The sequence below is a fragment of the Vidua chalybeata genome, chromosome 22, assembly GCF_026979565.1.
Source record: "Vidua chalybeata isolate OUT-0048 chromosome 22, bVidCha1 merged haplotype, whole genome shotgun sequence".
NCBI classification, from domain to species: domain Eukaryota; kingdom Metazoa; phylum Chordata; class Aves; order Passeriformes; family Viduidae; genus Vidua; species Vidua chalybeata.
Window position 1 is genome coordinate 5,962,380 of NC_071551.1, and position 17,217 is coordinate 5,979,596.

A 17,217-nucleotide genomic window follows, 5' to 3' on the forward strand; every position below is an offset into this window, starting at 1 on the left:
GGACGAGCTCTGTGAGCTGGAGCTCTGTGCACTTTATTTATTTTACATTTTTAATTCGTTCAGAGCTTGTCTTCCTTAAATGTCAATTAAGGAAGTGCAGGGGGAAGGTGTTACAGCACTCCTTGTGCTTCTAAATTGTCATTTTTCCCGTTATTTCCCATTCTATATCATTATTTCTCCTTATATTGTCATATTTCCAGTGGGGGATGGATAATTAGTGCATCTTGGGGATCATAATTAGGGTAATTAGGGATCTTTGCTGTTCTGGGCCGTGTCCCGTCCCTGTGTCACCTCTGTCACCTCTTCCCTCACACTCTCACTCATTTCCACGTAAGAATTGCAGCTTTTGGTTGGAATCAAATTTATTCAATCCAATTTATTCCGATTTATTCAAATTTATTCAAACGCCGCACTCCGATCTGTAATTAAATGCGGCCCAGCAGTGACAACGCCTCCATTGCCAGCCCTGCCGCCGGTTCGCTGGGCTCATTGCTGCCCAGGCACAGCCCGCGGGTTCATTAACGCCCCGTTCCGAGAGGAGCGGCTCAATTAACGCCTCATTAACGCCTTGAATTAATTACCGCGCCGTGAGGCGGCGCTGACGTCACCGGCGCGCGGCGGCGGGCGGAAGTGACGCGTGACTCGCGCGCTGCTGCTCGCAGTCCCCGGTGGCGGCGGCGGTGAGCGGGGCCGGGGGGAGCGCGGCGGCGCTGAGGGGACACCGCGGGCGCTGAGGGGACCCCGAGGGCGCTGAGGGGACACCGGGGGCGCTGAGGGGACACCGGGGGCACAGAGGGGACACCGCGGGCGCTGAGGGGACCCCGGGGGCACAGAGGGGACACCGCGGGCGCTGAGGGGACCCCGGGGGCACAGAGGGGACACCGCGGGCGCTGAGGGGACCCCGGGGGCGCTGAGGGGACACCGCGGGCGCTGAGGGGACACCGGGAGCGCTGAGGGGACCCCGGGAGCACAGAGGGGACACCGGCGGCGCAGAGGGGACACAGGGAGCGCTGAGGGGACCCCGGGGGCGCTGAGGGGACCCCGGGGGCGCTGAGGGGACACCGGGGGCACAGAGGGGACCCCGGGGGCACAGAGGGGACACCGGGAGCGCAGAGGGGACACCGGGAGCGCTGAGGGGACACCGGGGGCGCTGAGGGGACACCGGGAGCGCAGAGGGGACCCCGGGGGCGCTGAGGGGACCCCGGGAGCGCTGAGGGGACCCCGGGGGCGCTGAGGGGACCCCGGGGGCGCTGAGGGGACCCCGGGAGCGCTGAGGGGACACCGGGGGCGCTGAGGGGACACCGGGAGCACAGAGGGGACACCGGGGGCACAGAGGGGACTCCGCGGGGCTTTCGGTAAAGCGAGGGATTAGCTTTAAATGGCATGGTTCTCTTGTTAATTAATATTCTGCCTCCTGACGGGTAATTACGGTTTCTCTGCTCGTGTTAATTAGTGCCATGCTCGGTGTTTCTCGTTTCTTGGGTCGGTGGTCGTGCTGCAGTTACCTTTTCCTCAGTGACAGCTGATTCCAGCTCAGTTGGCTGCTTTATTTTCATCCTTATCTCAGCAGTTCTGCCTGATATCCCGTCAATTCTGCATTCCTCGTGTCCTTTTTTTCCCAAGTTTTGTTACCTCCCCCGAGGTCTCGGTCATTATTAAACGTGTGGCACCAAACCTTGGCCATAAATTGGTTTTTGTGCCCTCCAGCATCTCCCTGAGCTCTCAGCAGAATCTTTCCTTTGGGTTTAAAATAAACATTTTTTGGCTCATCATAAATCAACTCCAGCATGGCTTTTCTCAAAACATTAAGTGTTTGCACTGAAAAAAATGGGTGTAAAATAGATTTATTTCGATTTCTTTCTGTTTAATTGTGGGCTTTGTCAACGTCTCCTCCTTTTACAGAGGGTGTTTTTTTTAAACTCAAATGGGTGATGAAAAGGATTCTTGGAAAGTGAAGACTTTAGATGAGATTCTCCAGGAGAAGAAACGAAGGAAGGAGCAAGAGGAGAAGGCAGAGATCAAACGTATGAAAAATGTAAGCTGCCCTTTGGGACTCATTTTAATGGAATTATTTGCTTTCTTAATAGAAAACTGCATTTTAATGGGGTGCAGTCCTGATTTTCTGGTGATTTTCCTGATTTTCTCATGCTCTGTCAGCTGAAGTCTTTTCTGTGTGGTCTCTAATTGCAAAGTTTAACAAAAATATGATAATTGTGGAGATTTCATTGGTCTTGCATTGTATACTGTGCTTTGTTACAGTTATTGGTCAGAAAAGAGAAATAAATTAATGTAGTTAATAATTTAAATTTAGATAATTATATATTATTAAATAGATGAATTTGAAATAAATAAAAATATAAATCTATAGATATAAATAAATAGCTGTTTGGCTATTGGTCAGAATTATTATTATTATTTAGTTATTGGTCCAAAAAGATAAATTAATGCAGCTAATAATTTAAATATATATAATTATATATAATTAAATACAATAATTAATGGTTAAATACATTAAATAGATTAATTTTAAATAAATAAAAATATAAATATATATAAATAAAAATAAATAAAGTCATCAACTGGGGCTTGCAGTTCAAGGAACAACTTTTAAAGATTTTATAGAAGAATGGGTTAAAATCATGGGTTTGGAATCACTTTTATCTTGCTGTTTGGTTATTGGTCAGAATTATTATTTAGTTAGTGGTCAGAAAAGATAAATTAATGTAGTTAATAACTTAAATTTATATAATTATATACAGTCATTAATGTTTAAATAAATGAATTTTAAAGAAATAAAAATATATAAATAAATAAAAATAAATAATCCGCTGGGGCTTGCAGTTCAAGGAGCAACTTTTAAAGGTTTTAGAGAAGAATGGGTTAAAATCATGGGTTTGGAATCACTTTTATCTTGCTGTTTGGTTTTGTACAGCTGTGTACAAAATAATTATTGCAGAAAAAAGCCACACAATAGTTACTGCACTCCAACTCAGTATTTAATTTTGTCTAATTATGTCAAATTAATGCAGCTCTAATAAAGTGCTGCTGTCATAAATCAGTGGATTTTACAGTCCAGGCTGAATTCTTGAGCCAGCAGTGGAAGATTTCAGTAACATTGAATTATTTTCATGTTGAGCCATACAAATCACTGGGTTTTTCTCTCTGCTGTGGTTCCCTCAGTCAGATGACAGGGATTCCAAGAGGGATTCTCTTGAAGAGGGGGAGCTGAGAGACCATCGCATGGAAATCACCATCAGGAACTCGCCTTACAGGAGGGAAGACTCCATGGAAGACAGGTAAGAGTGAGGAAATAAAAAGAGACCTTAACATTTCAACATCCTGAGAAGAGGGTTTCAAATATCTGAAGGGAAAATCAATTTTTTTTAGTGTGCAGAAGTGGAAATCCTTTTTATGAACACCCCAGGGTAACTTTTTGAAGTGCTGGTTATGATTTAACAGTGTTGTGTTCCAGTTTTGATTTGTTGTGGGAGCTCAGTATAAAATGGGAATCTTTTCCAAACAAGGAAATCTGATTTCTCCTGTCACCTCCCTGAGTTTATCAAACTCCCTGAGTTTATTCCTGTCCTGCCTTTCAGGGGAGAAGAAGATGATTCCTTGGCTATCAAACCACCCCAGCAAATGTCCCGGAAGGAAAAAACCCATCACAGGAAAGATGAGAAGAGGAAAGAGAAACGCAGGCACAGGAGTCACTCTGCAGAAGGTGCTTCTTGCCACTCTTGGAACTTTCTGCTTTCTGGAGCAGAGTAAATTACAATAACTCAGACTGAAGGAACCACAGCAGCTGGATAAGGCAGAGGAATTTAAACTGTTATAATTGCTTTGGCTGTGCTTAGGGCCCTTAGGGGAACGACAGGGGTGTGAACGTGGTTGAGAGGACAGAAATCACTTTGAGACAGGGACACTGAGGTCACTTTTACTCCTTGAAGCCTGATAAGATTCTCTCTGGCTTCACTGAGTGAAAGACCTCTGATCTTTGTACCTGCCAAAGAAAGAAATATCCTTCTTAGAGACATTCCCATTGTCTTCCTCTCAATTACAACAAATTTTTACTTTAATACAAGTATTCATGCAAAATCTTACAGACTTTGGGCTTTCCAACCCCCTTCCAGAGCGGGATTTTCCCTTTAAGAAAACAACAGAGGTCATGGCAACAGTTCCCATCAGTTTCACCCCCTAAGTTTTGCTTCTGGTGGTTATTTTGAGCGGTAACACTCGGAAATTGATTTCTGTTTGTTCAAGGGAAGCATGCCAGAGTGAAAGAGAAAGAACGGGAGCATGAGCGTAGGAAGAGACATAGAGAAGAGCAGGATAAAGCCCGGCGTGAATGGGAGAGACAGAAACGGAGAGAGATGGCAAGGGAGCATTCCAGGAGGGAGAGGTACATCCATCCCTCCCTCCCCTGGGGAGGGACATCAGCAGCTGCCTCCTCTGAGCATTTCTTGTTGTGAAATGACCAAAAAAAAAAAAATCCACAGTGAAAACTTGTCTGTGCTCCTGGGAATGTGTTGTCTGATGGGGAATGTGTTCTTTGCTTTAATTGTTTTTAAGTGATTTATTACCATGGACATTCCAGGTGAATTCACTGCCAGTGGTTCACTGTAATAAAAAGATTGGATGGTCTTAGAGGTTTTTTCCAACCTAAAAAAATAAGTACAAACCAGATTTGCACAGGAGATTAATTATCTGGATTGTCAGGGGATTAATTAATTGGACTGGCTTAATTTCTGCTTAAATCCTGATAGGGTGGAGGACACCTGGTCTTGGTCTTTTAAACCTGTTTTTTAAAGGATCAGCTGAAAAACTCCACCTGTTTCTGACTGATGCACAACTGGGGGTGTTGATAAGTTGAGTTCAGTGGTTTGGTGCTGCAAACCAGTTTTCCTTCTCTTCACGAGCTGAATTTGTAACAAACAAAAATTATTTTCCAGAGATCGTCTGGAGCAACTGGAGAGAGAAAGGGAAAGAAAAATCCGGGAGCAGCAGAAGGAACAGAGGGAGCAAAAGGAGCGAGAGAGGAGAGCTGAGGAGAGGAGGAAGGAGAGGGAAGCCAGGAGAGAAGGTGACTCCCTCTGCATAAATCTTCTTCATATTTACTATCACTTTCCTACCTGCTGACACAGTGGAGGGATAGAAAGTGGTTTTTGTTAAAGCAGTGCCAGAATTTAAAAAGAATTAAAAGTGGGGAGGGCCTTTGACGTGGAAGGGAAAAAGAAATTTAAGGTTTACATGGGGAAATAAAACAATGTGATGATATTATGTGCCTTAAATATCCTGAGAAGTTGGTCACTCAGTGAGTCTTTGGCTTTCCCTGTCAGGAAGATTTCCTATAAAAACAAGATTTCTGGTGGTGCCACTGTGTGCACCCAGCACAATCCCAGTGGTTCTGAACTCTTTGGCTGAGTCTAACTCAGTTTGATAGAGGTTGAAACCTCAAAATTCAATGTTTTAAGGATTTGGGGGAATAAATTGTAAAAAGGGAGAGGTCATGTAAGTACTCCAGGCATGGGAAATGCTGTAGTGGGAGTCAGGTGGGAGGATCTGATGCCTGAGCAGTTTAAGTTCTGCACTTGAACTCTTTGCACGGTGTGTTGGGTGTTTGCAATCTCAGCTCAGATCATTTTTGGTTCAAGGATCTCTGTCCCAGCTTTCAGAGGTAAAAATCAGAGCCCATTCCTGTGATCAGGTGGAAAAGATTCAAGAATAGCAGAACAAACCATATTTTTTTGCTTTCTCTTTCTTGCTCAGCTCATACCAAACAGCTCCTTTTTGTGCTTGGCTTTATGCTGATAGTGCTCAATCTGTGTAACCTTTCATTTAATTGGTTTTATTGTTCTGAATGTTCTGTCAGCTCCTTCTAAACCTCAGCTGGTTTTATTCTTTTACATATTTTCCACTTCTTTCTCTGGCATTAATGCTTTAGAATCAGGGTGTTTACTGTGTAACATACAGGGCAGCTTGCTTCTGTTTTTAAGTATGGCAGCAGCTTTCTCTAAGCAGTACAAATCCATATTTTATTTGAGATAAATCAAAGCCCTTCATTCTCCCAGATTTAAGTAGGTTCATCTCCCACTCTTCCCCGTTACCCTGAAAAAAAAAAAATGAAAATCATTCAAATCAGGTGGCTGTGGCAGACAGGACAACTCTAATTAGGCAGATGTAACAATTTCTTTGGTTTTGTTTTCCCTAGTTTCTGCACACCATAGAACAGTGAGGGAAGAATATGGAGACAAAGTAAAAATGAGACCCTGGAGTCGCAGCCCTTTGCGCCAGCAGAGAGACAAGCTTGAGCAAGGAGAGAGCAGGAAACCAGGTAGCATCTGCCACTCTACACTGTCTTGGGGGGCAGCAGGAGCTGGGCTGGGGTAAAAATCGAATTAAATTAATTTTTAGTCTCAAACAAACATCCCAGGTGCTCAGTTAAAGTCTTGTCCAGCTCAGCCCCAGCGGCGTAACTCTGGAATCTTCACGAACATCTCTTTCCTAAAGCAGTGCTGGTTTTGCAGGAGATGCACAAGTGAGAAATGGAATGGGTTTAGGGGTAGGAGTAGCAATTGGAAAAGTTTCAAAATGAGTTACCCCGTTCAGTGGTGAAAGAAGCAGCTGACTGAATTTGTAAAATCCCTCAGTTGAATTGCTTTGCCGGTTAAAAAGGGATTGGTTACTTCAGCTCCAACTGGATTTGGGGTTAGGAGCTAAACTATAAAAAGTGACCTCCCAGGGATCAATGTAAGCATCACTGATTCTGTCATCTTGAAGAAGAAATTGAATTCTGAAGGCAGAGCTCTGCTTAGATGGTGAATTTCGTTTTCCAAGCCAGACAATGATCACCCCCTGAAGGTTCTGGGGGTAGAGAACTTGCACAAGTGACATAAAAATGCCTTTGTTTGAAGGAGGAAAGCTCTGTGTCTGCCCTGCTAACGTGTGCACCTGTGAAAAGAAGTGTAGCCTCTCAGAGCAGGATGGAATCAGCTGGAATTCCAGGTGGAGGCAGGCAGCAAGGCCTGGGAAACTCCTGCCTCATCAACCACCAGGGATTTTTCATGGTGATCACTGCACTGGAGCAGTGAGCACTGACAGTAAGGGACCCTGTCCTGGTGATTCTTGTCACCATGGTGCTTTTTTTCCATTTTTCCCGTTTTAATTCATCTTAGAATACTTTAGGAGCACATCATATTTAAAAATCAGGTCAATATTCCATATTTTTGGCTGTTGATCCTGCACCTCTGCAATTCAGAAAAGCTGTTTGTCATTGAGCAGAGTGAAATTATTATTTCTTTTTTTATTTTAGTGCTCTGAATTTCCAATACTGAATATTCAGCACTGATTTAATGCCAGCAGAAAGTGAAGCAGTTACCTGGGAATTCAGAGGCTTGGAAATGATACTCAATTACCACTGTGTTTTTAATTTTTTGTGGTTTCAGCAGTAAAAGAAGAGAAACCAGAAGAGAGGGATCCTCTGTCAGACTTGCAAGACATCAGTGACAGTGAGAGAAAAACCAGCTCAGCAGAGTCTTCCTCAGGTGATTGAATGCAATTTAGGAGCTGTAATTAATTGTACAGATGTAATTAATTTCTCTGCTGAGCAAACCCTGTAAGTGTTAAGTGCCTGATTATTCCTGGACAGAATCTGGATCAGGCTCAGAAGAGGAAGAGGAAGAGTCCAGCAGTGAAGGCTCTGAGGAAGAGGGAGAGGAAGAGGAGGAGGAGGAGGAGACAGGAAGCAATTCTGAGGAAGTGTCTGAGCAATCAGCAGGTGAGGATAGCACCAAGCAGGGCCTACGGGCGTGTGTGGTTTTCTTTTTTTCCTCATCCTGTGTTGTTTTATTTGAACATTTTCCTTTTCTCTTAGTCTAGGCTAGGCTGAGACCTCACAGGTCAAGATAACTAAAAAGAAAAAACCCAAGTACAAGTCCTATTCTATCCTTTTGTGTAGAGGTAATACCAATTCTTCATCTAAGAAGCCAGATCAGAAACCTGAAAGCCATTTTTGTCTCCCTGACTGGTCAGCAGTTCAGGGGGTTCTGTAGCACATCAGATTCTCTGCAGAGCACAATTTGCACTTCTTTGGGGGGTGGTGAAATCAAAATGACTTTGTCATGTTGAATTATTTTCTGTTGCAAATGATAGAACTTTTTCCCAAATGAATAAATGCAATAACACAAAGTTCAGTAAAGAAGTCTGAGTGCAGCTGTTCTTGTCATTAATTAGTAAAGAAAAGGCACAAGAGCAGGCTCTGATGGCTGGGTGTTTCTCTTTAAAATCAATTACAGTTAATAAAGAAATATTCATAATTTATTTACCTGCCCACATCCCAGTTCCCAGAGAATTGATAAGAGTTGTGTTCCCTGTTGGAAGCATTTGCTATCTGGGTGAAACAGAAGCTCTTGGTCACTGACAGTGCAGGAGCCTGGTGAGATAGGAGAGGATTTCAGCAGGGATTTACCTCCCAAGGAGCTGCAGAAATGTGGATTTTTTCCAACCAAACTCGGTTCTGTTTTGCAGAGGAGGTGAGCGAAGAGGAAATGAGCGAAGAGGAGGAACGGGAGAATGGAAACCACATCCCAGTTGGTACAATGCAAATACTGAATGTTTTAAAGAAGCGTTTGGCTGAGTTTTTTGCAGCTAAAGAAATCTATTTCTACAAATATTTAAAAGATTAAAATGCTATTCTCATGTCAAACTCAGAAATTCCTTGAAATCTGCTTTATGTTTAGAGAGAATCAGTCTAATTGGCTGATGTTTCATTCTCTTTCATTTTGTGTTCTTTTATCCTGTCCTCTCATCAAAATCAGAGAATGAGACCCAGAATGAGGATGAGACATCCTGGGTCAGTTTTCTCTTTCATTCTGGTGTAAAGATTTCTTTTTCTCACCTGCTGCATTAACACTGGAAACTGTAGGTGAATTCTTGAAAGCATCACCTTTGCCAAGAGGAGAAATTTGGCTTCTCCACCATCCTCTCCCATGCAGTGCTCGATGTCACCACCTTTATTTGCCTAAAGCTGAGTTTAATTAGTCCAGACAGCTCCTCTTTCCACGACTGATTCTGACCTTTAAAGTTCCAGAGTCGAGGTTTGACCGGGATTCTGCAGGGAGTGAGGTGGAGGAGGAGGAGGTCGGGGAGGGATCCCCTCATTCCAATGCCATGACAGAAGGGGAATACATTCCTGATTCTCCAGCTTCCTCCCCCATCGAGCTGAAACAGGAGCTTCCCAAGTATCTTCCTGCCCTCCAGGTAGGGAATCACCCTCTTAAATGTAGATAAGAATGTAATTATATCATTGATATCTGTTATCTTGGTATTGCTGTCTGGAAATAGATCCTTGTGAGAGGATCTGTTTTCATAAACAGAAACTGGTTATTCTTTATGTAGCCAACAGCAAAGTGTAGAAATACTAATAAAAATCAGATTTTTACTAATTAGTTATGTGAAAGGTGCTGAGTTGCTGCCTTTGTGTTTCAGATTATTCTATGCAAAAGTGAATGGAATAATTTAGTTAATCTGCTGAAACACTGTCTGTCCAGGATTCCTTTAGAAACTATGAAAAACAAACCCCAAAGATACCTTTCTCTTATGGTTTATAGCTGAATTCTTCTGCTAAATTTTAGCTGTGAAGTTGCTGAAGTTTTTGAAAAAGCAAAACCTTCCCCCAGATGCTGGAGGAGTAAATGTTGTCCCTGTGTTTTCTTCAGGGATGTCGCAGCGTGGAGGAATTCCAGTGTTTGAACAGGATTGAAGAAGGAACCTATGGTGTGGTGTACAGGGCAAAGGACAAAAAGACTGGTGGGTATCAGTGCCCTCCACTTTCTTCAGGGCATTTAGGGCTGCAAATTATCATTCTGCATTTTTCAGTGATGAACAAAATCTGTTTAAAATATTTCTTTACCAGCAAGCTGCTCGTTTTCAAGGCAAAACAGCACAGATAATTAAATGTTAAATCAGTGAGAGAACACCTGTTAATGTGAATTTTTAACTGTGTGATGGGAAATGCGTTTCCTTTGCAGATGAAATTGTGGCTCTGAAGCGACTGAAAATGGAAAAGGAGAAGGAAGGTTTTCCCATTACTTCTCTGAGAGAAATAAATACAATTCTGAAAGCACAGCACCTGAATATTGTCACTGTCAGAGTAAGGCTGCAATCTTTTATGTCTGAAGTACTTCTGTTGTTGAAATACTCCTCTTGGCTTTTAAATACAAAAATATCAGCAACCCTGGCAGGTCTTGCTTCTGTGAACAATTGTGTGCTGCTCATAAGGCTGTATAGACATCACTGTCTGCACAATCTGATGTCTTACAAAAAATGAGCTGTTTTCTAATAGAAAAAACACATTTTCTGAGGATTTTACCAATGGCAGCCTCCATCCTCTTGCCAGTACATTTCTAAAACTGATTTTGGATGCTTTTTAAACACCATGTGTAGGTTTTGCTCATGTGGTTCTGTGTTGCAGGAGATCGTTGTGGGCAGTAACATGGATAAAATCTATATTGTGATGAACTACGTGGAACACGACCTCAAGAGCCTGATGGAAACAATGAAACAGCCTTTCCTGCCAGGTACTGCTTGCCACAGTGCCCTGGAATCCTCAGAGCTGGAAAAGTGGCCAACACAAATGGCCCTGCTGGCTTTGGGCAGTGCCATGTGTTGCTTTGGAATGTCCTGTGTTCCTTGGAACTGACACTTCCTGGCTTTTTCTGTTTGTTCTGTAAAACCTGACCCAAATTAAGGTGTTGGCTGATCCTCGTGGTGATGATAGCTGGTGATGAATCCAGTTTGTGTTTTTGGGGTGGAGCTGGGGGAATTTCCCCTGTGCTGAACTGGAAAAGAACACTGGGTTTTCATTTTGGCTGCTTCCTATGAGAGACAATAATTTCTGAGCATAATTTGGATGAATTCCAGCTGCCCAAATGAATTTTGCTGTTTTGTGACACATTTTTATGGTGCTTTTAACTTGCCACTCCTTCCTGCCCCCTTCCCTGTTCTCCAAACAAACAGAACACAAATTAAAGGTAGATTTATTTTCTTCAATTCATTTTTTATCATTCCAGGGGAAGTGAAGACTTTGATGATTCAGTTACTGCGAGGGGTCAAACACCTCCACGACAACTGGATCCTTCACAGAGACTTGAAAACTTCCAACCTGCTGCTCAGTCATTCAGGCATTTTAAAAGTAAGAATTAGGAAAAAAAATTGAGGAAATCAGGACAAATTCTGTGCTACAGAGTTATAGCTGTACCTAAAGTTCTGTGCAGTCGTCATCATGGCACTGATGGTGAATGAGCAGAGGTGGAAATGTTGCTTATTTCCCTTTCAGGTTGGAGATTTTGGATTAGCCAGGGAATATGGGTCTCCCCTGAAGCCCTACACCCCCGTGGTTGTGACCCTGTGGTACAGAGCTCCAGAGCTGCTGCTTGGAGCAAAGGTGAGTTCCTCCTTCTGGCTGCTGGAGCAGTGACTGCAGCCTGACTGTATTTTATAAACCATGATTAAAGTGTGAGCATGCTTGGGTCTTTATACTGATTCACAGCTGAAAATCCTGAATATTCAGTATTATTCCTCCTAATGACATCTAAAACCCTTCCATCCTCCCCACACACGGGGTAGGATGGGTGACAGATGGATTTTGTCCCTTGGAATGCTGATGTGGTCAGTGCTGATGGATTTCTCATGGGTTGTGGCAAAATGTCACCTTTGGCAGCTGGATTTTAAATGCCTTTTTAAATTAGTCTAAAACCTGTGACATCTGAGAGCAGAACGAGGCACTGACACTGTTCTAGAATGTTCCCTGCTGGTAACTGAAACTGGGTGAAATCAGGGTTTTATAGGGCTGCAGTGGCAAGAGCCCTGCCAGAAAAAAACACTGGCTTGTCAGCTGTGCTGCTTTGTTTGTGAGTGGAAAAGAGAGGCATCAGCCTGGAGACTTCCACCTTTCATCCTGAAAGATTTGTGTACATTGCTATTGCTCATAATTCACAGTAATTAGAAATTTGAAATAATTACAGTTGGATATGGGACTGGTTGTGTGTGTTCTGCTCAAAAAAAAATAAAAACCGAAACAAACCCCTAGAAACCACAACGTCCCTCCAAATAACTCAGTGAAAATATCTTCCTGGTTTTTCTGAGGTGTGACTTTATTTCCCTTCTTTCCAGGAATATTCCACAGCCATAGACATGTGGTCAGTGGGGTGTATTTTTGGGGAGCTGCTGACGCAGAAGCCGCTGTTCCCAGGGAAGTCAGAAATCGACCAGATTAACAAAGTTTTTAAGGTGATTTTTTTAATATTTTGGAATTTTGACTAGTTTTAGAAACAGGAGCATTGGAGTAGTTCATGTTGTTCCTTAACAGAGATTCAGCCTCAGTAAAAAGTTATTTAATTTGCTTTACCACACTTTGAATAGGCTGAGACCACGATTTGTCGTGTCTGTTTTCTCTAGATACTTCCCAGCTCCTAATGAATAAATAAAGGATTGCACTCTGAATTTATTAAAGAGGTATTTTAATTTACAGGATCTGGGTACTCCCAGTGAAAAGATCTGGCCTGGTTACAACGAGCTGCCAGCAGTGAAGAAAATGACCTTCACAGAATATCCCTACAACAACCTGCGCAAGAGATTCGGGGCTCTGCTCTCTGACCAGGGCTTTGACCTGATGAACAAGTGGGTGCCAAATTCCAGGGGATCCTTGGGAATCTGTTGGCAGGAAAACAATTTTCTGTGTTGTGAAAGGTTTATAAAATCAAGCCCAGGCTGTGCAGTTAAACTGTGTTACAGGAGTACTTGGTGTGTTAATAGAATGTCTAAAATCTCTCTTGAAATAGCAAAAACTGTAAAATATTCTAATGGATCCCTTTGGAGCTTTTATCTGTCTATCCAAGGGTCTGAGATATCCAGTGGTTTACAACTCTGGGAGCAGATCCCTGCAGAAGCTGCTTGGATGTGTAGTTCCAGCTGCTGTCCCATAAATTATGGGTTCATGGAGGATCCTGCCCTAAAAATCAGCTCTGTTAGATAATGTGGCAGCAATCGTTAACAGAATTATACCCAATTAAAGAATTGCACCTAATACCCAGTCATAGTATATAGAAAATTGATAGAATTATACATGATACCCAGTTAATAGAATTATACCCAATACCCAGTCATAGAAATATACCTAATACCCAGTAATAAAATTATATCCAGTACTAGCAATAGAATGAAAGCAAATTAATGGAATTATACCTTATTAATAGAATTATATCCAATGTCCAGTAACAAAATGATACCAAAGGAATAGAATTATACCCAATACCCAGTAATAAAATTATACCAAATCAATAGAATTATACCCAATAATAAAAATATACCAAAGTAATAAATTATGCCCAATGTCAGTAATAAAACTATACCAAATTAATAGAATTATACCCAATGTCCATTAATAAAATTAGACCAAATTAATAGAATTATACCCAATGTCCAGTAATAAAATTATACCAATTTATTATATATATATTATATATATAAAATATATATATATTTTATATATATATAAAATATAATATGTATAATATATTATATATTTATAATGTAATATATTATACCCAATACCATGAATAGAATCAAAACCAATGAACAGAATTATACCCAATATCCACTCACAGAATTACAACTAATAGAATTACACCAAAGTAATAGAATTACCCCCAACACCAGTAATAGAACCATCCCCAATACCCAGTGCCACAATTCTGTTGAACATCACAGAACCCTCAACCTCATTCCTGAACAGCTGACAGTTTTGGGGGGCTAAAATCTCCCTTTTTTCCGTGCCCCTTGGCAGCTTCCTGACGTACTACCCGGCGCGGCGCATCACGGCCGAGGACGGGCTGAAGCACGAGTACTTCCGAGAGACCCCGCTGCCCATCGACCCCTCCATGTTCCCCACCTGGCCAGCCAAGAGTGAGCAGCAGAGGGTCAAGAGGGGCACCAGCCCCCGGCCCCCCGAGGGAGGGCTGGGCTACAGCCAGCTGGTGAGTGTGGCACAGCTCCAGAGCCTGCCCTGGGCTGGGCTTTGCTTGGGATCCTGTGGGAGGGAGAGTTCAGCTTTCCTTCCCAAAATCAGTGCTGGTGAGTGTGGCACAAAGCAGAGCCTGCCCTGGGCTGGGCTTTGCTTGGGATCCTGAGGGAGGGAGAGTCCAGCTTTCCTTCCCAAAATCAGTGCTGGTGAGTGTGGCACAGCTCCAGAGCCTGCCCTGGGCTGGGCTTTGCTTGGGATCCTGAGGGAGGGAGAGTCCAGCTTTCCTTCCTAAAATCAGTGCTGGTGAGTGTGGCACAGCCCCAGAGCCTGCCCTGGGCTGGGCTTTGCTTGGGATCCTGTGGGAGGGAGAGTCCAGCTTTCCTTCCTAAAATCAGTGCTCGTGAGTGTGGCACAGCTCCAGAGCCTGCCCTGGGCTGGGCTTTGCTTGGGATCCTGAGGGAGGGAAAGTCCAGCCTTCCTTCCCAAAGTCAGTGCTGGTGAGTGTGGCACAGCTCCAGAGCCTGCCCTGGAGCAGTCCAACTTTCCTTTCCAAAGCCCAGGGAGAGTCCAGCTTTCCTTCCCAAAGTCAATGCTGGTGAGTGTGGCACGGGGCAGAGCCTCCCCTGGGCTTTTGTTGGGATCCTGAGGTTCACCTGCACTGGTAGGAAGAGTCCAGCTTTCCTTCCCAAAATCCGTGCTGGTGGGTGTGGCACAGCTCCAGGGCCTCAGCTGGGGCTGGGCTTTGCTTGGGATGCTGAGATTCACCTGGACTACCAGGGAATGTCCAGCTTCCCTTCCCAAAGGCCAGGGAGGGTCCAGTTTTCTTTCCCAAAGGCCAGGGAGGGTCCAGTTTTCTTTCCCAAAGGCCAGGGAGGGTCCAGTTTTCCTTCCCAAAGGCCAGTGCTGCTGAGGTGGGCACTGGAATTGTCTGCCCAGGGAGTGGAGTCACCGTCCCTGGAGGGGTTTAACAAAGCCTGGACGTGGCACTCAGTGCCAGGGTTTAGTTGATGAGGAGGTGTTGGGGCCATTAGGTTGGACTTGATGATCTCAAAGGTCTTTTCCAACCTGGATTCTGAGTGTGGCACAGCTCCAGAGCCTCACCTGGGGCTGGGATCCTGAGATTCACCTGGACTGGCAGGAAAAGTCCAGATTTCCTTCCCAAAGGCCAGGGAAAGTCCAGCTTTCCTTCCCAGAGTCAGTGCCAGTTACTGCTCTGCTCCCAGGATCATTTCAAGGCACAATCAGAAAGAAATATCTGGTTTATCCCAGTGCAGAGCAGTTTCTCCTTTGAAAATATTCACTGTTTTAAACTAAGCTGTTAAATTTGGGGTTGAAATAAATCCACAGCCAGGTAAGTGATACAGATCTTGGGGATAGAAACAGATGCCTTTTTCCAGGCTTGGAGAATTCCTAAAAGGCCAGGCTGGCTTCTCTCTGTGGGGATATCTGTTCTGTCTGTCCATGGGAATTGTGCTGACCCCATAAGTATGGCATGTTAGGCCCCTAATTCTAGAAAATCCTTATTACCAGTTCCATGTTTCAGCATGCCTGAAATGGCACTGTACTGTATTGTGCCCAATTTGCAGTTTAAATAATACAAAAGTCGATTTTTTCGGGGTGTAAACACTGCCGTGGAGGATGTGTGTTGGATTAGATGCTCAATGAGTGAAGTTTTCACTTATTCACACCCATTTTTTTAATCTTTCTCATGCAGTCAAAAGTGGGTACAGGAACTAGGAACACTCAAATGGCTTTTAGCAATGGCAAATTTTGAAATAATAATATTTAAGGATTATGAATAACCCAGCATGAACCTTAACTGTGATGCCACTAAACCAAACATTTATTTCTCATCTTGAGATGCTTTATTTTTGTTGTTTAGATTTTTGGAGGGGTAAATGCAGCTGCCCAGCCCCTGACCAGTGCCCTGTGCTTGGTTTTCACAGGGTGATGATGACCTGAAGGACACAGGTTTCCATCTGACCACCACAAATCAAGGAGCATCTGCTGCAGGACCTGGCTTCAGCCTCAAGTTTTGAACTCAACATGAAAAAGGAGGGGGGAAAGAAAAACCCCAAAAAGCAAAAAAAAAAAAAAAAAAAAAAAATCACAGCACCATTCATGTGAGTGGATTTGAGTGCCCCAGTTCTGTTCTGTGTCAGGGGCACCAGATGTTTTTCCCTGTGAAAAAAACTCAAAGATTATCACAGATTCCAAGGCTCTTGTTTTATAAATCAATGTGGAGTTTATCTGCTGCATTCCATTAGAGGACTGGAGTTACCTGAAAACCCCAGGATCATCACAAACTGTGACAAAGGACAACTTGAAATAACAGTCCTGGAACAGTTTCTGGTTTATTTTTAGGGGTGTTTTTTGGTTTTTTTGGTTTTTTTTGTTGAGTTTGTTTTGTTTTTGTTTTGTTTCTTTTTTTTTTTTCTTGTAAATTTGTAGAATTAAAATACATTTTCAATTGTTTAATAGTGTGAAGGATTTCATTGCTTCACATGCAGCAAAGTGGGATGTTGGTGACAGTAAAGAGAGTTTATTTTTTATTTAAAGTAAGTAAATTTGTGTCTGAATATATTTAGAGCAAAAAGAACAATGGCAATTCTGAGGTTTGTATCCTGTTACCTTGGAGAGAGCTGGGCTGGGTTTGATACTCCCTGACCGGATTTTTTTTTTTTTGTTCTGTAAATGTATTTACAGTGGTGCAAAATTACTCTATTGTTTTATAAATCAAAAAGATTTAATATGGAGACTTGAAACTTTATTTCTTGTGGAAGGTTGTTTTTTTTTTTTAATATATGCCCTTTTTCCATCCAGAGAAGAATTCAGCTTTAGTGGTTGTGCAAGGCCACATTCCAGTCCTTTCTGGGGAAAGAGGAGAGGAGGAATCATGCTGGAATCTCATCCTCTGGAGCCCCTGATTTGTGAAGCTGTCACTTTGTTTTGGGAACAGGGAGATCTGGAAAACACCACATTTTCCTGCAACCACAGCTGGGCACCAGGCCAGTAAGGGATTAACTCCAATCCTAAACATTTTATCACTTCCAGTCCGTTTTGGAGAGTTTTCCTGGGGAAAGGCCGTGGGGCTGGAATGTGGATGTGCTGCAGTTGTGGTGAGTTGGGAAAGCAGTCTGGTTGTTTTCCTGTGCAGGAAGACAAAACTCCCTGTTCCCCTCAGCCCTGAAGGAGAAACA

At 43.2% G+C, this 17,217-nt stretch overlaps 1 protein-coding gene across 5 annotated transcripts; it reads left to right on the forward strand.

Annotated features, from left to right (window-relative positions):
- The first annotated feature begins 622 nt into the window (after window positions 1–622).
- On the forward strand, window positions 623–16,787 carry LOC128798820 (cyclin-dependent kinase 11B). Of its 5 annotated transcripts, none has more exons than XM_053962673.1 (20): window positions 623–680; window positions 1,903–2,035; window positions 3,181–3,296; window positions 3,597–3,721; window positions 4,261–4,399; window positions 4,950–5,080; window positions 6,209–6,331; window positions 7,443–7,541; window positions 7,646–7,774; window positions 8,524–8,589; window positions 9,080–9,255; window positions 9,714–9,804; window positions 10,026–10,147; window positions 10,469–10,574; window positions 11,067–11,188; window positions 11,333–11,440; window positions 12,169–12,285; window positions 12,527–12,675; window positions 13,841–14,030; window positions 15,964–16,787. In XM_053962673.1, exons 2-20 carry the CDS (start codon window positions 1,925–1,927, stop codon window positions 16,054–16,056), a joined length of 2,313 nt encoding a protein of 770 aa, XP_053818648.1. In that variant the 5' UTR covers window positions 623–680; window positions 1,903–1,924; the 3' UTR covers window positions 16,057–16,787. The 5 variants fall into 5 exon arrangements, with proteins under 5 accessions (XP_053818648.1, XP_053818650.1, XP_053818649.1 ...); XM_053962675.1 differs by having other exon boundaries at window positions 9,086–9,255; XM_053962674.1 differs by having other exon boundaries at window positions 7,446–7,541.
- Window positions 16,788–17,217: the final 430 nt, after the last annotated feature.

Coding starts and splice junctions, on each gene's coding strand:
- LOC128798820 (XM_053962673.1), top strand. CDS start 1,925: ATGGGTGATGAAAAGGATTCTTGGAAAGTGAAGACTTTAGATGAGATT. Junction 9,256..9,713: donor AGTATCTTCCTGCCCTCCAG/GTAGGGAATCAC, acceptor TGTTTTCTTCAG/GGATGTCGCAGCGTGGAGGA. Junction 10,575..11,066: donor GAAACAGCCTTTCCTGCCAG/GTACTGCTTGCC, acceptor TTATCATTCCAG/GGGAAGTGAAGACTTTGATG.